This window comes from Grammomys surdaster, unplaced genomic scaffold (genome assembly GCF_004785775.1).
Source record: "Grammomys surdaster isolate TR1022 unplaced genomic scaffold, NIH_TR_1.0 166, whole genome shotgun sequence".
Lineage (NCBI taxonomy): Eukaryota > Metazoa > Chordata > Mammalia > Rodentia > Muridae > Grammomys > Grammomys surdaster.
In genome coordinates this window covers 12,614,909-12,636,412 of record NW_021604614.1, presented here as the reverse complement: position 1 = coordinate 12,636,412, position 21,504 = coordinate 12,614,909, and the positions used below count along the sequence as shown (strand labels likewise).

Genomic DNA, 21,504 nt, shown 5'->3' with positions numbered 1-21,504 from the left:
TTAAGAGCACCAACTGCTCTTCCAGAGGTCCTGAGTTCAATTCCCAGCAACCACATGGTGGCTCACAACCATCTGTAATGGGGTCTGATGCCCTCTTCTGCTGTGTCTGAAGAGAACAATGGTAGTATACTCATATACATAAAATAAATAAATAAATCTTTTTTAAAAAAAAAAAAAAAAGAAAAGAAAGCCAATCTCAAACTATTCCTTGTAAGGACCAGCTGTCTCCTTCCCTCCTTTGTAACACTGTCCACAGGGGAAGGATTGCTTCCTGCTCCTGAGGTCTCTGCCTCCTGCTGAAGCTGAGAAAACTGCAGTGAGAGTCATCACCTGGGCTCGACTGGCACTGCAGGAAGAGCCTGACGGCTCTGAAGAGGTGAGGCAAAGCGTCAGGGTGGGGAGGCAGGGCCTTGCCTCCCAGGCCAGCCTGGTGCCATTATAAGCCCTTGTTTCAAAGGAAATCATTGCGGCTTAAAGATGGCCTCAGTAGAGACAGTTCTTTCCTCTAGTAATAGGAAATCCAGTGTCACAGGGTGAGGTGACACTCTACTTTAGTACTAGGCAGAAGTAGTCAGTCTACGGGTCTATAAACCAGCCTGGGTTACATAGTAAGACCCTGTCTCCTCTCTGTCTCTCTCTCTCTCTGTCTCTTCTCTTTGTCTCTCTCTGACTCCCTCTCTCACTCTTTCTGTCTTACACACACACACACACACACACACACACACACACACACACACACAAAGAAGAAATAAAAAAAGAAACCAAGTGCCTAATTTAGCAGAGAAGTTGGGTTTTTTAGCCTTGAGAAATGCCTCCCAGCTTTAAATAATCTATTTATTTTCACAAAGTTGTGAAGTAGGCCCCATTGTCGATTGACTGTAGAACATGAGATCTTCCATGACATTTTGGTTTATTAGAAAGTAGCAGAGCCTCCGCTCAGACCGCTTCCCTTGCTCCCATCACTGCTGTGTGCACGTTTTGCTGCTGACTGAACAGTGTCTCGCATGGTTTCTACGGTGAATCACCTTTCTCCCCGCGTCCTTTAATCAATGCTTCACATTTTCTTCTCTTGTTAAATATTTTAAGGTAATTGTTGAAAGCATACTTCCTGACTCCACTTAGACTATCTAAGCTCTTTATGAGCCTTCCACTCTGTTCTCTCAAGCTTTTTACCTCAGGAGGTTTGCAGTTGTTTAGTGTGACTCCACAAGAAAAAGAAAGGTCCATCGACTGTAGTGTAGTTGAAAGGCTGAAGGTTAGCATCTCTTCCCGGTAGCCCTAAAGCTGGTGTTGGTGGGTTTCTATACTGAGCCTTGGTGATGCTGTTATACCCTTGCAGCGCTGGACTGGAGCTATACATAAGCCTCAAACACTTGTTTTATTATTTTTCTGATTCTTTTTGGTTAGTTTTTCGTTTGCTTCCTTCATATTCTTTTGTTTCGGTTTTCTGTTGGTACTGAAGATGGAACTCATGCCTGAGACACGCTAGACAAATGCTCTCCCTATTCCCCAGCCCATGATTCCATGGTTCTTCTATGTGTTTTTGTCTGTCCAGCTGAGGTGATCAGTAAAGAAGTAGATTTCACTTTGCATATTTTAGGACAAGGCCTGGAGAATATCTTTGGCGAAGACATCGGTGGATATTCTCAAAATCCTGTGTGATATTCAGAAAGGTAGTTTTTCTAGTTTCTATTCCTCAACTTGGTTTTTGTCCCAAAATTAACAAAGGTTCCATGAGAAACATCTAATCTTTTTAAAATTAGTCATCTTAGACTAAAGCATGTGAAGTTGAGTTCTTTTCTATTTACATCTTACACGTTTCATTAAGCTGGTCGTTGTTGGCCTAGATACCTGATGTAGCTGTTATCTGTGATAAGGGGAGAAAGCCCATGTAAGCTTGGACTTAAAAGAGTTGAAAAAGTAACTTTCTTGGGAAGTGGGATTAAATTTGTTTCAGAAGGACTGCCATTCTTGTTATATTTTATGTTTTTAAATTATGTGCATGCGTGTCTGATCTTTGGGTACATGCATGTTTCTGTTCTTTGGGTACACACCTGTTTCTGTGCAGGCCGGAGAAGTTGGAGACCCTGAGGCTGGAGTTACGGGTGGCCATGAGCTACCTGATGTATGTGCTGGGAATTGAACTCTGATCCTCTGGAAGAGCAGGGTGTGGTCTTAACTACAGATTCATCTTTCCAGCCTCTGCTCTTTTATTATAAGCCTTGAACTTCCCTTTTCTACCCACAGGAAGAAGTTTCTCTTTTCATATTTGATCTTTCTTTGCACTTCAGTTGTGTTATGTCAGAGGTGGTGAGATGACTCATCAGGTAAAGGAACTTCACAGGCGAGCCTGTCAGCCTGAGTTCTAGCCCTGAGACCCATGTCAGTGTGGAAGGAGAGATCCTCCTCCACAGCATGCGTGCTGTGGCACGTGCACACCCAACACACACACAGCAAATAAACAAACTGTTACAGCAGCAACTGGAAACCACCACAGAAGACTTACAAGAAAACCAGAGTTAACTGCGTAATCTCTAAGAATACTGGTTTATTGAGGTCATAGTCCTAGAGACTGAGAAGTCCAAGGATATGGTGCCAGCATCTGCTTGGGGTCTGCCAGGGGCCTTGCTCCATTGTGATGTGACAGAAGGCATCATGGGTTCAGAAGTACTAAGCTAGAGCCACCAAGCACTCTTGAAATACACAAAACAAAATGATACATTCTAGCGGGTTCTCTGCCTGCATTGATCCCTCACTGAAGCAACTGGCTCACAATGAGTTTTCAGTCACCTTCCAGAGATCCTGCCTCCTGTTACTGTGACATTCTGGGGGAAATTCAAGTTAGACCACATGAGAATCCATATATCTGCTGTAACTTTTTACAATGTAATTACAGACAATCTCCAGAAGAAGGATGAGTCTGAAGAACTCCTGAAGCGATTTAAAATGGTTGCTAGTTTACAGGTAAAGAGATTATGCACCTGATCAGTGCTTTCACTTTAGTGCTTTCAGCCTTCAGAGATGGTGATACACTGGTTCTTTTTTCTCAGCAACTTTACTGGGGTGTAATTCATGTATCACATACAGTATTGATAACTTTTGATATATTGTATTTCTAGTTTCTTAACGTAGTAACATACACAAAACAAAATGATACATTCTAGCGGGTTCTCTGCCCGCATTGCACTGGTATTAGTTACATTCAGAATGCTACACAACCATCTCCTCTGCCTTTTTCACACTCAGATGGGAAACTCTTTGCTCATAAGGCAGCAGAACCCTCTCTAGGAGTAAGCCTCTTGCTTTTGCAAGGCTCCACACAGCACACCATTATCTGGACCCAAATGTCAAGAGAGTTAAAATTGAGAAGACCTTCTTCCTAATGATACCTTCTTATTTTCCTAACTTTTGATGTTGGTATTTTATAACCTTTGAGACATAAAAATGTTAAATTTTATTACTCCATAATTTATTAGGGAGTAGTTTCTGAAGGAGGGGGTGAAAAGCAATGCTGAGTTTCAACACTTGAATAAACTTACAGCTTTGTCTTGCTTTGCTGCAGGAGAACTTTGAGGTCTTCCTTCCATTTGAAGATTATAGCGACACCACCTTGGTAGCTGGCCTTCGAGAACAGTATATTAAGGCACAGGAAGATGCACAGGCTAAGCACAAACACAGGGGACCCCCAGGACCCACCCCGGCCCGGGGAACAAACTTGAGCATCAAGTCAAAGCTGCACAGACAGGCACTGGTCCTGCAGGTGTCTGCACAAGAGCTGGAGGCAGAGCTGGCTTTGAGAGCCTTACAGGACGGGAAGGTGGCAGCAGCCCTGAGCAAGTGCAGGTGACGCCTGGATCCCCACCTCGCTCAGTTTGTGTGAAAGTGACATTTGCTCTGTTCTTTTCTTTGCTGATAAGCACAGGGTCAGGGCTACTTCTGTTTTCACAGCAGTGATTATTGGTTGGTTTCTTGAGAGCCTATTTTATAGCCTCTGTCTAAAAATAGTAGCATAGAGGGAAAATAGACTTACTCAGTTGGTGATGTCACTATTGACGGTCCACTCCTGCGCACCTTGACCTTTAAGGGTATACTTTAAAAATGGACTATAATTTGTACCATGAAAATATTTTGAAGACTTTTCATGTGTTGCTGTTAGTGGTTAGGTATGAACACAGGGACAAACGTGTGCTTGTGGTGTGACTCCTAACTCCACCTTCTTTCCTCTCCAGAGATTTACTTAAGCATTACTGCAATGCTGACACAGGGAGATTACTGTTTGTGGTGTGTCAGAAGCTCTGTCAGATGTTGGCTGACGATGTCCCAATGGTGGCCCCAGTAGGACTCAACCTCCCTTCTGAGATCCATGACCTCGCGTGCCACGCTGTCACCATCTGCAGTCCAGGTGACAGGACATATAAACCTCTCATGCTCTCTGGTCCATTGTATCGATGTGTTCCACATGCTATCTCTGATAACTGCCTTCTGGAAACCACACAAGAGAGACAGCTTCTTCTTACACTAGGGCACTGTAGTTTTAAAACAACAAATAAGTGTGGTTGCCCCCTCAAATGCTTGCAGTTAGGTGACTGAGAGCCAGGAGAATCATCAGTTCGAGGCTAGCCTGGACTACTTAGCTAGACCCAGTCAGTCAACAAGTCCATTAACACTGTCGTTTCTTGTATTGATGGCATTTGCTTTTGTGTGATCATGGTGTTCCTGACATGTGATCCCACATGGATCTTTTCCAAGGCATGCTTACGCACAGATGTGAACTGTGTTTACAATAGTCAAAGCTATGTGTGAATTTAAGTGGTTGTTACAGTAGTTTGATGATTCTTTCCACTTTCAGATTATTTACTGGATGTTTTAGAATTAAGTAAATACACTTTAACCGCTGTGGAGCTTTGCAGACAGTGCCAGATGGATGACTGTGGAATTCTGATGAAGGTAAGCCACCTCTGAGTTTTATTTCCATAAAGAGAACTGCTACTGGCCCAGTGTGTGGCCTTTCAGATCACTTGCACAGTTCACAGAAATGCGGAATTCACCACTTACCTTTGTAGCTGGCATTTGCTACTTTGTAGGTAGCACTGTTTTTCCATCCTTTCAACCCCTAGGAGAGAAAAAAAGATAGAAGGGAAAGGGGGTGACTTTTTCGTTAGTCTACTTCATGCTGGTTATGGGCGTTGAGTTCACTGTCAGGATGTCTAATTTTTATTTCTTGTTTCTGCACAACTACTTAACAAACTGAGACCAACAGCAAACAACCCACCTTATCTCTCGGGACCCTAGCATTCATTACACTCTCTAGAAAGTTACCAGAATTCTAAATGTTACACAATTGAAGAAACTATCTGCCAATGGCAAAATCACACCCCTCCTAGAGCACGAGGCAAATCAGCTGCTGTCCATAGTCTGAAACAGCCCCATATCCCACACCTTGGGCTTAAAGCTAAAACATATTCTTATAATATTTCTTGTGTATGTATATGTGTTTAAGAAAACAAAATTCCAAAATTGTTATACATAGCTTTTCTCCAGAGGAGAGCACACTATCCTCTAAAGAGCTGTGAAGCCAATTCTCTTTCCAGGCAAACTTGTTCATTTTGATTTGAACTGTTTAAAACATGGGGCCTCAACCAAGGCTTCTTTGAATGTTGAGCTTCTGTTAAGAGTCTAATCAAAGTAATATATTTACAAGTTGCCATCCAGAAAAGAATGTTAGAATACAGTTTCCCCTTAGTATGCACAGAAGAATTGGTTCCAGACTGCCCTTCTCCTCAGAGATACCAGGATCTCTCGGTGCTAAGATCCCTTTTGTATCCAAAATCGTAACATTTACATGTAACCCACACGCATCTCTTACACTTTCAGCATCTCCAGCTTTTACTAAGTTTGATCCAAAATGGCTGTAGCCATAGAGTCTGTGGGTTCAGGGAAGCAACCCATGATTCTAGAGTTGTGTTTAAACATCAAAGGTGTCGGGCTCTTGTGTTGGCTCGGTGGTTAAGAACATTGGCTACTCTTCCAGAGAATCCAAATTCAGTTCTGGGCACACATGGTCCAACTCCAGTGGTCTGAAACTCCAGCTCCAGGGGATCCAACACCTCTCTCACATGTACAAATACAGACCTACATATAATTAAAATTAATCAAAACCTTTTTTGTTTTTTCAAGCTGTTGGGCTCTCAACCTGACCCCTTATTCAGCTTGGTGAGAGTGGTTTGTGTTACAGTGTGCCTAGCACTGTCTTTTCTGTGCTTTTGCTGTTTAGGCTGCTGTTGGAACTCACAAAGATCCCTATGAAGAGTGGTCCTACAGTGACTTCTTCAGTGAAGATGGAATTGTTCTTGAGTCACAGGTGGTGCTGCCTGTCATCTATGAATTGATCTCATCAGTGGTGCCCCCTGCAGGTAAATCATTATTTTCTACTTGTTTTTGTTTTATGCATGCTGGAACTCCTAGAGGCTTAGAACCAGAACTACATCCCATAAGGTAAATACTTAAGGACCCAAGTGCAAAGGAATGCGTGCTGTATATTCTTTCATTTATGCAAGGAAAAATGAGCTCTCAATAAGTCATGGTATCTGGTGTCAGGGTAGCGGTTGTCCTTAGGGAAGGTGGATGAGTCACTTTTCTCTTGCTATGATAAGATATCCTGACCAAAAGCAACTTACAGAAGAAGGAGTTTACTTTGGCTTACAATTCCAGAGTCTGCCATGGCAGGGAAGCATGGTAGCAGAAAAAGGAAGAGAGAGCTCACGTGTTCCAAAGCAACAGTGAAGCACAGAGAGCCAACTGGAAATGGTGCTAGGCCTGAACACCCAGAGCCTGCCTCCATAGCTAACCCTCCAGCAAGGCTGTGCCTGCTTACACTCCCCAAACAGCCGCCGCCTGCGGACCAAGGATTCAGCTACCCACGCCTGTGGGGACATAGCTCATTCAAACTGTCATACAGGCCATGCCTGCAGAAGGGTGTGAGGGCTGTGGGGCCTGAAGTTCTGGTTCTTGATCTTGCTGCTGCCATATTCAGTTTGGCTGCTTACAGATTGTATATTTATCTGGGCATTTGGATGTGTAGTTGAAGGCTTTTGTTAGTTTGGTTGGCTGGCTTTATTTGAGGGGTTTGTTTTGAGATAGGACTTGCCTTGAACTTGCAGTCTGCCAGCAAATTGCTGGGATGTCAGGTACACGTCCCCATGCTCAGCTTTGAGGCTCAGGCACGTGTCCCCATGCTCAGCTTTGAGGCTCGGCACGCGTCCCTGTGCTCAGCTTTGAGGCTCGGCACGCGTCCCCATGCTCAGCTTTGAGGCTCGTCACGCGTCCCCATACTCAGCTTTGAGGCTCAGGCACGCGTCCCCATGCTCAGCTTTGAGGCTTGTCACTCACCTCGCTTCTGAAAGCAGTTGTTTGCTTTAGAACATTATTTGATAATAGAGCAGTTTCAGATATCTGAGTTTGGCCTTTTGTATGAGTTACGTTGTTTCGTCTTCGTTAATTTGTTTTTCTCTTTTGTAGAAAGCAAAAGACATCCTTTGGACTCTATAAGTTTGCCATACTGTTCCACTAGTGAAGGTATTTACAATTAGAAATGTATAGTATTATATTAAAATTTTATAAATGCACAAATGCCACGCTAACTTAAAGCATGAATTCTTACATATTGAAATTTTGAATGTGAATTTGTCATGACATCCTTGATGTAACTGTTTAATAATTTAATTAGTAATTTTCAGAAGTCAATTATTTGATTTGTCTAATTGTATTAACTTTAATGACTATTCATAAATTTTAGGGTTATATATAGAGAAAATGTCTTCAACTGCCAATAACTTAAGCATCTAAATTAAAAAAGAAACAAGCCAACAAACATACAGATACTGTAGCTAACCTATCTCATTGTCTTGTGGACTTCTGGTCTAAATCCCAGCCTCATGTTAACTCTTCATTCACTGACTTTGGGAATGAATTTCATAACTGTTACCTCTTTTGAGGAAATAGGCCATTCCTCAAATCAATTTTCCACAACAGTGATTATTATTTAAAAACAAAAAACAAACAAAAACAACAACAACAACAAAAACCAAGCAAATAAAAAAAAACTAGGGTGGCTCAGTGGTTAACAGCATGACTGCTTGTGCAGAGGACCCAGGTTCAGTTTCTAGCACCCACACCAACACTTTTGTTCCCTCTGACATCCTCTTCGGACCCACAAAGGCCTCTGCACACCCATAGTCCACACACCTCAGGCATGCATACATACACATTTAAGTAAGTAAGTAAGTAAGTAAATATCAAAATTTTTATTGGTTAAATATATAATTAGTGAAAATCATCTCACATTTCAGGAGAAAACCGTATTCTCCCCCTTGTAAGCTCCATCTCTGCTCTGCTCCGGACCCTTCAGGAATCCAGTCAGTGGGAGCTAGCGCTGAGGTTTGTGGTAGGCTCCTTTGGTACCTGCCTGCAGCACTCTGTGTCAAACGTCATGAATATCAGTTTGAGTGAAAAGGTATGACTTTCACAATAAATTATTTGACTTCTGGGTAATCACCAAATGTTCTGCCAAACCGGTTTCCTGTTGGCAAAGGCACTAATGGTAGATGTTAAATGCAAGATACATTTGTCGAGCGTCTACTAAGATCCCAGGACACCTGCACACATTCCTACTAACATCCCTGCGAGTCTCCACTCTGTAAATACCGAAATTCAGAATGGAGCATGTAAAAATTGGTTACCCAGAGTTTTGGGTTAGCTTGGTAGTCACAACACAGTATTTTTTGTTTTGTTTCACTGTGGTTGTTGTAGTAGGGGTTTTATTGCTATTGTTGTTGTTTGTTTGGGGATATTTTTGACAGAGTATCTTGCAGCCCAGGCTTGCTTTGAACTCACAGAGATCCACCTGCCTCTGTCTCTTGAGATGGCACATCAAAGGGACCTAAAGAGTCTTCTGTTCTTTTCTGAAAGTTACTTGGCAAGAACACGTTGGCAAACTCAAGGCATATTGTTATGGAGTTGAAAGAGAAGTCCATCACGTTTATCAAGGGAAATGCCGCCACCCTGTTGCATAAGGTGGGTGCCTACACTTGGCTTGTGGTTCCGAGCCAGTCAGACAGTGCTGGGTAGTGTCCGACCATTCGGAAGCTTCAAAAACAGTGTGACCACCAACACTGCTGCTTGTGTATTGGTTTTTAGTATATGGAAATGCTATTTATTGAACATGGATGAAACTGTAATGAGTCTTCCTCAGTACTTCCCCTGGATTTTGCTATTTTTCAAGTGGACTAAAGCATATTCATGATCCTTGCCTACAGTTTACATTTCTATTCCAGGATTTCTTTACAGGAATGCTAATTTATTAGTTGTTGTTTTAAAAAAAAAATTCCCCTTTGAAACAGGGTCTTGTGTAACACAAGCTAGTCTCAAATTTGTATTTAGTGTATAGGCAAAAATGACCTTAGAGCTCCTGATTCCCTGCCTCTAATAGCTGCCATCAGAGGCATGTCTAAGCCTTTAATTTTTAAGAACTTTTAAGAGACCTTTAAAAGGGAAGAATTATTATTTCTTGTGTTGGCACTAGGTTTCTAGTTATCAGATAGATTAATTAGTAATCCCCCGCAGATAGGGGTGAAACTCAGTATAGCCCAAGCTGTACACAACTGCCAAAAATCTTCTGCCTTGCTTTCCAGATGATGAAATTCATCAATATCCCTTACCACACAACCAACCCTGTCAGAGTGCCTTACAGCAGTTCTCAGCCTGTGGGTCGTGACCCCCCCTGGCGGTGGGAAGGCAGCGGTGCGGGAGGAGGTTGTGTATTAGATAGTTATAAAGTAGAAGCAAAATATGGTCACCACATGGAGAGGAACTGTATTAAAGGTCGCAGCACTAGGAACCAGTACTTTAGAAGGAAACTTAGGGATGCCAAGTGCCATAGTGGGTCATAGTGACTTTACACACGTATGTACATGAGCACACACTTCCAAATTTGGTGATACTTTCAAAGTTTTAGAAAAAAATGTAATAATAATACAAGGAACTAAAGTATACCCTTAATTGATGCATTACTTAATGTCGAGTTCTCTTCTTTTTTTCTATCGTCTGTATTAGAATTTTTTTTTCCCCCTCATCACATATAAGATTTTGGGTTTTGTTTTTGTTTTTTGTGAGACAGAATTTCTCGCCTTAGCCTTGGCTGACCTGGAACTTCACTAGGTAGAGCAGGCTGGTCTTAACTTACAGACACACACCTGCCTCTGCCTCCCAAGTCCTGGGATTAAAGGCATGTACCACCACACCTAGCATATAAAGTTCTTTTACCCTTAAATATCCAGTGTTTGTCTCCTTTGTGTAAAGTTCTCTGGTTTAATGGCCATGCAGATTTCCCCAGCACTGAATTTAACAGTGGTATAAGCACTTGTGTTAATGTTCACATTCTAATCTAATTTTGTCTTGCTTATCAATCATGTGTTTTTGGTACAAAATTTAGACTGATTTGTGTATTTAATGAGCCAGCAAACTACAGCCTGCAAGACCAGCTTTTAACTTTTACAGTTTGTCGAGCCCATGGCCGTGCCCACTGTGTGCTACCTATGGCTGCTAAGGTTGCTCTCCTGCCTCTAGAGAAGCAATGAGCTGTTGCTACAGAGGTGTGCCTCCAAGGCTGAAATGTTAACTCTGAAGTCTTGGAGCTGGAGGGATGGCTCAGTGGTCAAGAGCACTGGCTGCTCTTCTAGAGGACCTGGGTTTCATTCCCAGCACCCATTTGGCTGCTCACAGTGGTCTGTAACTCCAGTTCTAGGGGGTCCCCGCCCTCTTCTGGCCACTGCAAGTGCTGCACACATACAGTACACAAACCTTCATGCAGACAAAATACCTAGTAAAACAATAATATAGTATTTTTAAGGGCCAAGTCCTGATGTTGCTTTAATAATCATCTTTTATTCAGTCTAAATCTGTACATCTCCACTTTAAGGTGCAGAATGGTCCTTCAGCCAAAGCAGCCTACCTCTCTCTAGAGTTCCCCAGAGCCCGCCGTTTATCTTGTTTTGATTTTTGATAGAAGAGAGACTGTTGAGTAGCCAAAACAAAAAGCAAGTCCTTAAGTAGGCGAGGCAGTTGGAGATGGGGTACAGTGACATGCAGAAGGGAGGGACACCCTGGTGAGTGGACCAAAGCCTTGCAGCCCCCACGGAGCGTACCTCCTGAACAAGGGTGGCTGCCGCAGCAACAAGGCCCTGTGGGACCACTGTTAAGTGTGCACTCTGTTGGAACTACAGCTTCCTTGCAAAACGCACAGCTGTATTTGGGTTCCGATGCAGGGGACGCTGGTGGGAAAGTGTGGTACATCACTTCTGGTTCCTTTTGATTCCTTGGCTTGATAAAATGTGGGGTCAGTAACTAAGGAGGCAGAGAAGGGCTTATGGGAGATTTCAGATTGACCTAAACTGTAGGGAGAAGGAAGAGCTCTGGGTCCTACAGGGCACTGAGGCCCCTTTCCTTCCATTTCTAGTCCTGGCTAAAGGTTCCCTAAGCACAGGTCTTTTCTCTGCATCACCTCCTGAAGAGCTTGTCCTTTCTGGGGGTCTTGTACCTCAGCTGGTGGGGAGTGAGCCTAGGGTCCATCCTCTATTTGTTCATGGAGACTTTGTTTCTGATGCTTTCCTCCCATAGGTGTTTAACTGTCGTCTGGTGGATCTGGACCTGGCCTTGGCTTACTGCACTCTCTTACCTCAGAAGGATGTGTTTGACAACCTCTGGGAGTTCATAGATAAAGCATCTCAAAATTACGACAAAATTCTGGTACGCCCCGAGCATGGAGACCTGCTCCTGCTGACATGTTAAGGTTTGAGGGACAAAGTGAAGGACTTTGTTAGCAGGTCTCAACTCTCTGGCAAAAATGGTGATCTGTCTCATATGATCTCTACCTACTTGTGCTTGACTGGTGATAAGCATTGCTTAAAAAATAAGCTCTTACTTCTTTAAGAACTAAACCAAACAACTGTAGCTGGGTGTGGTGGCATATGCTTTTAATTCCAGCTCTCAAGAGGCATGGACTAGTGGAACCTAAGTTAGAGGCCAGCCTGGTCTACAGATGGAGTTCCAGGACAGCCAGGACTACATAGAGAAGTCCTGACTCGTAAAACAGAACATGAAAACTTAAACCTATATGTGTGGCTAAGCCTTTTATTCCAGCACCGTTGCAAGGCAGAAGCAGGCAGATCTGGGAAAAAGCTGGAGAACTGAGTGAGCAGGTAGTTCAGAGCACTGGCTGCTCTTCCGGTCTCAAGAATAAGGTGGGCAGTGCGTGAAGAATGAAGGACAGGGTTGTCCTCTGGCTGCCACACACGGATCTCTGTGCACCCTCGGAACATCACCCCTTTTACTGAAACCCTAGACTCACAGCAAGGCTTTTGTGTAGGATGGGTACAGGGGCTACATAGCTCATCTTGGTTGTTCTGGTTAGTTGTTTTATTTGTTTTGTTTTGAGTTTTTGTATGTAGCCTAGGCTGGCCTCAAATATGTCCTTTCATTGTGAAGGAAAGGTACACTACATTTAACAGTATCATGCAAGAAACTGAATCACCCAGATGAGTAAAAGGTAAAGGACTCAGGACTAGGCTCAGCTGGTAGAGTGCTGTCCCAGCATTCAGAAGACTTGGGGTTGAATCCCCAGCATCTCGTAACAAAGTGTGGGTTCATCTCTGTAATCCCAGCACTTGGGAGGCAGAGATAAGAGGATCAGAAGTTCAAGATCATGCTCAGCCACATAGGAAACTTGAGGCTAGCCTGGGCTCCCTGAGACCTTATCTCAAAAAAAGTCTGTGGTGTATGTGAGTATTGGGGGTTGGGGGGGGTCTTGCTGGAGAGATGACTCAGCAGTAAGAGCAGCTGCTGCTTTACCTGAAGACTCAAGTTCAGTTCCTAACACCCCTGCTAGGCAGCTCATGGCTGCCTTCACTCTAGCTCCAGAAGATCCGACACCATCTTGTAGCCTCTGCAGGCACCTGCACACACGTGGCATACACTCACACAGACACACACACATAGAAGTTAAGTTAAAATAGAGACTGAAGAGACGGTTCGGTGGTCAAGAGTACATACTGCTCCGCAGAGGACTGGAATTTGGTACCCAGCACCCACACTGTTACCCCTGTAACTCCTGCTGCAGGGGGATCTGAAGCCTGCGGTGTCCTTGAACACCTGCACACAGGTGCACATACACACAGAGAGACAGATTATGTAAAATAATAAATAAACTTAGAGAAGTAGTGACCATACAAACAAATATGTAACGGTCTACTTCTTTTCACAAAAAGCTTTATAGGGTTTAGGGAGTGTGGGAACTCAGGATTGAACTCAGGCTGCGTGTATGCCGAGACATACTTCACCGCTGGACCATGTACTCAGCCCAAGGTTATGAGGTTTCTGTGTGTAACTCTGGCTGCCCTAAACCTCACAGCAGTTCTGCCAAGTGCTGAGCTTAAGCAAGCACTGCTGCACCTGGCTTTGAGTTTTTTGTTTTCCCCTTTCTGAGTTTCATCTAAATCATACTAAAACTAATACTATTTACAATGCAGTTTGATCCTGTTCAAACTTTTTAGGCATTATCTTTGGTGGGCTCTCGGCTGGCAGATCTCTACGAGGATATTGAAACAGGTCTCCGGTTCCAGGAACTCAGTATTGATGCCAAGTGGGGTATTCGTCTTAGTAAACTTGGTGTGAGTATTCATAACACTTTAATCTGTCTTGAGGATTATCTAGTCTGCAAATATAAGACAAATATCTCGTCCGCTAGAGTGTATAAAGAAATCAGGGTCTTCTGTGTTACGTCCTTGTCAGTGATGTTAGGAGCCTGACGCTTTCACCTGCTTAGCTTTCTCATGGATGTACGTCTATACACATACGCACAACCGGGAAATAAACCTAAAAGTAAAATCTGAGGCGGTGTAGAGAGTGTTTATAAAAATAACAGTAAAGTGAAAAGGCGTGCTGTAATGTCCCTTTTTAAATACTTTTTGGTTCAGAAGTTGTTTTTTGTTTCTAGATTTCTTTTCAGCCTGCTTTCAGACAAAATTTTCTCACCAAGAAAGACCTTATTAAAGCTCTTGTGAATAACATAGATATGGACACAAGCCTCATTCTGGAGTACTGCAGGTAATCTTTAAGTATTAGTGGCGTCTTTGATGTTGGTTTAGTCGGCTCATAACCTTTGCTCTGAGAAGCCCATAGTCAAGGAGGTTGGTTGTTCAGTCAGTCCAGAGACCTGTTTTCTTTTTCTGTGATCGGCCTGAGCAGACAAAGCCAGGTTAGATTCTCTGGAGAGAGATTTTTTTTTTTTACTTACACCCTGACGAATGTCCAAGCTCTGGGACAGAAGTATAGATAGTCTAATCTGAGCTCCTGTTATATTGTACACCTATATTCCCAGGACTCAGGCAGGAGAATCACAAGTTCAAGACCAGCCTGGGCTACATAGTGAACTACTGTATCAAAAATAAAAAATACAGGTTTCTGGGCTTTTTTTCCCTGGCATTCTTGGCTCTGCAGGTCTGGACTGAGAGGGTCTGAAGTCTTGAGTATCTTATATGGGTTCCATGTGGATTCCCTCTTACCTGTGAGAACAGGTAATTACCTAAGTAATTAACAGGCAAGTCACATGGACAGCGTGGATACACTGGACAAAGTGAGGGGACGAGGAAGGAAAGACGGGCAGGTGGGGGATGGGAGGGGACTCTGATGTGGTTGTGGTCAGTGTCAACTAAGTGACCTCTTCTAAAATACTAAAGATACTCTTCCTCCTTTCTGACTTGTAATAGATACGTGGATTCCAGGGTTGTTTTTGTTGTTTATTTTTGAGATAGGATCTCATGTATCCCACAGTAGCTTCAAGTTTGCTATGTAGCTGAGGCTGGTCTTGAACTTCTGGTCATCTTGCCCTCACCTCCGAGTGCTGGAATAACAGATGCATATCCCTATGCAGGTTCAGATCTGAGTCATCTTGCTTTTTTTTGGTGCTAGGGATCAAATCCATGTCCTCAAGCACATTGGCTGCACTACACCCCGATCCCCAGTGCCTAAGTTACTGATAACAGCTGCTTAGAGTATTCTTTCATCGGCCTAGCACCTAGTCAGCTCCCTTTGGGGACGAGAGTAATGGCTCTCTCCACGCTGGGGGTGCTGCAGTCAAGGACTTGAAGCTGCCCAGAGCTCGGAGTCACACTGACACAAATGAACATGGAAATGGGACTCTACCAGTCTCAATTTTGAGAACTTCAAGTGCTGGTGGGGTTCAGCTTTACGAAGTCGTACTCCGGGTGGATTTCTGTAACCGCTCCCTTCCCTGCATTTTAAGGAGCTGTAGTAATATTAAGTTTGTTTCAGTCATTCAGCAGAGGCCTGGATCATTCGTATCCATGGTGACACTTTTGCCTGCGGCAATCTGTGTGAACAGTTTTTCATTTGGCTTTTGTTGTGGTCCAGGCTGACTCTAACTTACAATCCTCCTTATGCAGCCTCCTAAGGGAGGGGATTACAGCTGTGAGCCGCCCAGCGTCATGCTTAGCTACTTAGCTTTTTAGAATGTCGGAGGACTTGACCATGATGGTACCAAAAGCATTGCTTGATATCTCTGTTACCATGAATGAAAAACAAAAGGATTGCTCTCTCATTCAAAGGACTGGAGGAGTGTTTCAGTTGTCACTTTGTCTATACAAACCAGAATCTTTCTTTCCCTTTATATAACCTATTACTTCTGCATGAAGTAGGGCCTCCTGTAGTTCAGATGATCCATGACCTCACTGTGCAGCTGAGGATGACCTGGAACTCTTTTCTTTCTTTCTTTTTTTTTTTTTTTTTTTTTTTTTTTGGTTTTTCGAGAAAGGGTTTCTCTGTGTAGCCCTGGCTGTCCTGGAACTCACTCTGTAGACCAGGCTGGCCTCGAACTCAGAAATCCACCTGCCTCTGCCTCCCAAGTGCTGGGGTTAAAGGCGTGCGCCACCACTGCCCGGCGACCTGGAACTCTTGATCCTGCTAACTCCCAAAGGCTGTAATACCAGATTTGAAAAGACAGTAATTAAACCAGACATTATGATATAGGCCTCACTATTGTCTGAGAACCAAAGATTACCTCAAGCTTGATTCTAACACCAGCTCCTTATCAAGACCTTTTTTTTTTTTTTTAAGGCAGTATTTAGCTTTGATTATGTTCCTTTTTCTGATTATGAGGCTGGACAACAGCATGGTTAAAGACTTGAGTGACAGAAGCATGCGCCTGTCTGTCAGAGCCTTGTCTGGACATGCAGGAGCTTGAGATCAGCCTGTAACTGACTGACTGCTCCTTTAGCACATTTCAGCTGGACTCTGATGCCACCCTGCGGCTGTTCATCGAAACCCTGCTCTGCAACACTACCAGCCAGAGCCAGGGAGATGCTGCCCTGGAGTTGACAAAACATCAGCATTCCAAACTCCTGGTGAAAGCCACTGAGATGATCCCTCTACTGAAGAGCACAAAGGACTTGGTGATCAGTCTTAGTGAAATCCTTTATAAGGTAGGTGAGTGGAAACGTAGATACCGCTGATCACCCTTCCCCCTCTCATCCTTAATTGATTGGATACATATTCTAACAAACTGCATATGTAAGTCCTGAATTTTTTCAGTTTTGGTGTAAGATAGGGTCCCAAATAGCCCAGGCTAGACTCAAGCTCAGTATTTAGCTAAGGATGGTCTAAAACTCCTGAACCCTCTGGTTCTACCTCTCAAGTATTTGGATTATGGGTGTGTGCCACCACACTGCTAAATCGTGTGTGTGTAGGTACTGATGCCCTCAGAAGCCATAGACTTACCAGTAGCTGGAGTTAGCAGCAGTAACTGGTTTAAGCTGCTTTGCATGGGTACTGGGAAGCCTTGGATCCTCTGCAACAGCACTAACCACTGAGCAGTCTCTCCAGCCTTAAGTTCTTTATTTTCACACAGCACTAACCACTGAGCAGTCTCTTCAACCTTAAGTTCTTTATTTTCACATAGCAGTCAGCCTTTAAGATAGCTCCTCCCTCTTGTCTTACCTTTAATTCTCCCCTCAAAATAAAGCAGCATTTTCCATCATTTTGTTTGTTTTGTTTTCCCTCAATATATCTCTTTTTGAGAATGGTCTCACGTAGTGCAGGCTATCCTGGATCTTGCTGTGTACCCAATTGTAACCTTGACCTCCTTTTTCTATCTCCAAGTGCTGGGATTAGCGATGTGTGCCACCATCCTTGGCTTCTCAGGTTTTGTTTTCATTTTACATTGTTTTAGTTTGCCTCTGTTGTGGGGCATGCTCACTGCAGTATGCATGAGGAGGTCAGGGGACAATTTACACAGGACTCCATGTCACTTGCCATGTGGGATCTAGGATCCAATTCAGGTTGTCAGACATGGCAGCAAGTGCTGTCGCTCGAACCCTTAGTACCTGAATTATGGGACTTTTTAATAACTATGCAAGCTTGGCAGACGCTCCACTAGCTCATCTATGTAAGCCCGGTCATGGGGCTCTGTCCCTGTGTGAGGCTTGTTAGTCACCGCTCCTTCCTGTTTGTCAGGAACTCCCAGAGTTCCCATCTCACCCACCCCCATGTCCCGCCTTTCCTCTTCTGCTCTGCTATTGGCCATTCAGCTCTTTATTAAACCAATCAGAAGGTGATGGGGAAGAATAAGGCAGATGACATTTCAGAGAAATAAATATACCAAAGTTCAGACAGTACTCAGAAATCTGCTGGTACAGAAAACAGCATTTGAATAATACAAAGACAATCTTTACAGAGTATACAAGTGTTTGTTATCCCAACAAAGTGCTGGTCAGCAATCTCAGAGTTTTTAAATAACAAACATTCTTCGTGGAAGAATCAAATGAGAAGGAAAGTATAAATCCCAAGGAGAAATTTACCTGTGGATCCTACTCTCTGGAGTGGGATAAACCACAGTGTGGTTTGTATATACTTGGCCCAGGGAAAGTGGCACTATCAGGAGGTGTGGCCTTGTTGGAGGAAGTGTGTCACTGTGGAGATGGGCTCTGAGACCCTCCTAGCTACCTGGAAGATAGTCTTCTCCTGGTTTCCTCAGAACAAGATATAGAATGCTCAGCTCCTTCTCTGGCACCATGCCAACCTGGATGCTGCCATGTTTCCTGTCTTAATAATGGACTGAACTTCTATAAGCTAGCCCCAGAGAAATGTCATTTTTTGAGTTGCCTTGATCATGGTATCTCTTCACAGCAATGGAAAGCCTAACTCAGACACATAGTGTACTACCATTCCACAGTCAGTATTTGGTCTAGTGCCTGTCCTATTTAGTACCCTGCTTACTGGGGGCAAACACTGTGTCTAACCAGACTTTCACGGATATATGTTTAAGCCATATGCTTTAGTATTATAAAGAGTTATGTTGAATGAATATATGTTCTCTCTCTCTCTCTCTCTCTCTCTCTCTCTCTCTCTCTCTCTGTGTGTGTGTGTGTGTGTGTGTGTTTTAATGAAATTTTTTACAAATTGGTATTTAAGTTAATCGATAGTTGGTTGGAGGATTGGGAGGTAGATAGCAAAAGTAAGATTATCATTAGAACTGTAAGGCGAATTTTAGTTTTATATTTTGCCTGTAAGTCAGCCAGAAATTATAGTCTTGCTTAAATTTCCTCGGTCTGATAGACTGTCTTCCTACATTGATAATTATGTGCTTTTAGTTGGCATTTAAAAAAAAGAAAGAAAGTAATGGTGTGTGGGCAAGGAGCAGAGAGAACACGTCTTCTCTTTTTGTAAGCCTGTACAGACACCATCCAGTTAATTCTTGTGTTAGGAGGATGGTGACGCTAAAGCAGAGTCCCCCAAGAGCCTCAGCCACGAGGGCCCACGTTGTAGTTAAGGTATCTCTGAGGCACTTTTCCTGTTTTAACTTCCATCATGAGTAGAACAAGTGGAACTTCAATTCCAAACTCTTAAAAACTGGAAACACTGACCATACGCTTATTCTTTCTGTATATTTAGCATCCGAGAGACAGATGTCTCCAAGGATTGCCTTGTACAGCTTTTCAACCTCCATTTCAAGACATGTTAAACATGGATGCTTAGTCTAGCAGAGGTAGCCGTAGATGGAGAACTGATCTGTGACAGGCAGCCTGGGCTGTGGTGCATGCTCAGCTTACTTACCTTTGCTCTGTGAACCAGTGAGCACTGCTAAAGAAAGCATCTGTGAGCATGACGATGCCTCCTAGTGTTTTGACCAATTTCTGCTTTTGTTGCAGCTGGACCCATATGATTATGAAATGATTGAAGTTGTCCTGAAAGTTATAGAACAAGCTGATGAAAAGATAACCAGTGTGAACATTAATCAGGTATAGAAGGATGTTAAAGGTTGAAAACTCATCTCTGTGCCTTGACTTATTATGATGATATATTATAACTTATCATATATGTTGTAATTATTATAAGATTGAGAATGTCTGGGTTATTCTTTGACCTCATTTTAGATTCTGAACTTAGTTCTAAGTAGAGTTCCTGGCTGTCCTAGAACTCATGTTGTAGACCAGGCTGCCCTCAGACTCACATAGATCCACCTGCTCCTGCCTCCCAAGTGCTGGAACTAAAGGCATACGCCACCATACCCGGCAATATGTAATATTTTGATGCTTTAAGAATCTCAAACATGAATGCAATGTATTTTAATCATATTTACTCCCTTCATCCTTCCCCAACTCATCCCTCATATAAACCCCTGGTTTTCTTTAATTCATTTATAATTTTTATTTAATAATTTTTGCTTTTTCTATTTTTTAAAAAAACTTATTATTAAATTTGTGTAAGACTGTGTGTGTGTGTGTGTGTATGTGTGTGTAGTCCGGCACACACATGTACCACCATGAACATGTGGAAGCCAGAGTTGGTTTTCTCCTTCCACCATGTAGTTCCCCGTGATTGAACTCAGGTTGGCAGCAGGCTTGGTGGCAAGTGCCACTGTCCCCTAGCAAAGACTGTGAGGAATGGGAAATGCACGTGGTGCAGGTATTACAGACACAGTGGGCCTTACGGGTCTCTTGCTCGTTTCCACACAGGCTCTGAATCTTCTGAGACACTTGAAGTCATACAGAAGAATCTCCCCACCAGTGGACCTCGAATACCAGTACATGCTGGAGCACCTGATAACTCTGCCGCCAGCTGCGCAGACTAGACTGCCCTTTCACCTAATATTATTTGGCACAGCACAGAACTTCTGGAAAATTCTCTGTATGCTCATTAACTTCTTATGAATGTTACTAGGTGGCCAACTAATTTGTTTCTTATCACGTCCTTTTTCTTCCCCTTCCAGCTTCAGAGCTCAGTGAAGAGTCGCTCCCAACCCTGCTCTTAATCTCTAAGCTGATGAAGGTAATGGGTAAAGCATCTGGAGAGGGCTCTTCGTCTCTAGTCGGGCCTCGGCCTGGGCGGGAGATCTTCTGCTACTTCCTGCCTCATCATTGCCCTCCTCCATTCTGAAGTTCTCCCTAGATACTCTCTACGTGTCTACCGCCAAACACGTGTTTGAAAAAAACCTGAAGCCAAAGCTCCTGAAGTCAGCACAAGCCAGGTCCTCCACCCTGATGAGCAAGGAGGTGGACAAGCTAATGCAGACCCTGGAGTCATACCTCCTGTCCATTGTCAACCCCGAGTGGGCCGTCGCCATCGCCATCAGTCTCACCCAGGAAGTCCCAGAAGGTGTGTAGCCCTCTGCTCTCAGGACAAGGAGTTTGTTGTTTTGTTTTGTTTTTTAAAGATTTACTTATTTTATGTGAGTACACTGTAGCCATCTTCAGACACACCAGAAGAGGGCATCAGATCCCATTACAGATGGTTGTGAGCCACCATGTGGTTGTTGGGAATTGAACTCAGGACCTCTGGAAGAGCAGTCAGTGCTCTTAACCTCTGAGCCACCTCTCCAGGCCAAAGTTGTGATGTTACCATACAGGGAGTCAAAGGCTGCCTGTGTGAAAACCAGGAATCCTAAACACTAGACCATATGGGAAACTGGTTTTGGTTCTTATCTCCTTTTTGCAGATAGATCTGGGGATCTAGCGAGGGTCTTGTACATGCTAGGCAACTGTTCTGCCCTGTATATTATTTTTCATCTCTAATGCCCGTCAGCTAGGTGCCAGCCGGGAGCTACCAGTCTATCCCAGGATTGAAGAGTTTGTCAGGAGCTGTCCAAGCCTCACCCTATGAGCAGCAAGGTGGCTGAGGCACATCAGTGACTTGTTTGAAAAGATATTCAAGCCGGGCGGTGGTGGCGCACGCCTTTAATCCCGGCACTTGGGAGGCAGAGGCAGGCGGATTTCTGAGTTCAAGGCCAGCCTGGTCTACAGAGTGAGTTCCAGGACAGCCAGAGAAACTTTGCCTCAAAAAACCAAAAAAAAAAAAAAAAGAACAAAAAAAGAAAAGATATCCAAGAGGATAACAGTATGGATGGTGTTACGCTCTTCATCCCCATATTCATAGAAACTT

General features: G+C 43.6%; 1 protein-coding gene across 1 annotated transcript in view; it reads left to right on the top strand.

Moving 5' to 3' along the window:
• The window catches only part of Kntc1 (kinetochore associated 1), a 74,169-nt gene that overhangs the window by 35,029 nt on the left and 17,636 nt on the right, over nt 1–21,504 (top strand). The window contains exons 31-48 of the mRNA XM_028766074.1: nt 257–376; nt 1,601–1,673; nt 2,897–2,964; nt 3,563–3,843; nt 4,230–4,402; nt 4,850–4,947; nt 6,275–6,413; nt 7,519–7,575; nt 8,349–8,512; nt 8,968–9,072; nt 11,674–11,802; nt 13,605–13,721; nt 14,048–14,157; nt 16,346–16,550; nt 19,275–19,364; nt 20,082–20,253; nt 20,336–20,394; nt 20,505–20,721. Coding sequence (XP_028621907.1) covers nt 257–376; nt 1,601–1,673; nt 2,897–2,964; nt 3,563–3,843; nt 4,230–4,402; nt 4,850–4,947; nt 6,275–6,413; nt 7,519–7,575; nt 8,349–8,512; nt 8,968–9,072; nt 11,674–11,802; nt 13,605–13,721; nt 14,048–14,157; nt 16,346–16,550; nt 19,275–19,364; nt 20,082–20,253; nt 20,336–20,394; nt 20,505–20,721 — 2,377 coding nt within the window. The remainder of the gene's footprint in view (nt 1–256; nt 377–1,600; nt 1,674–2,896; nt 2,965–3,562; nt 3,844–4,229; nt 4,403–4,849; nt 4,948–6,274; nt 6,414–7,518; nt 7,576–8,348; nt 8,513–8,967; nt 9,073–11,673; nt 11,803–13,604; nt 13,722–14,047; nt 14,158–16,345; nt 16,551–19,274; nt 19,365–20,081; nt 20,254–20,335; nt 20,395–20,504; nt 20,722–21,504) is intronic.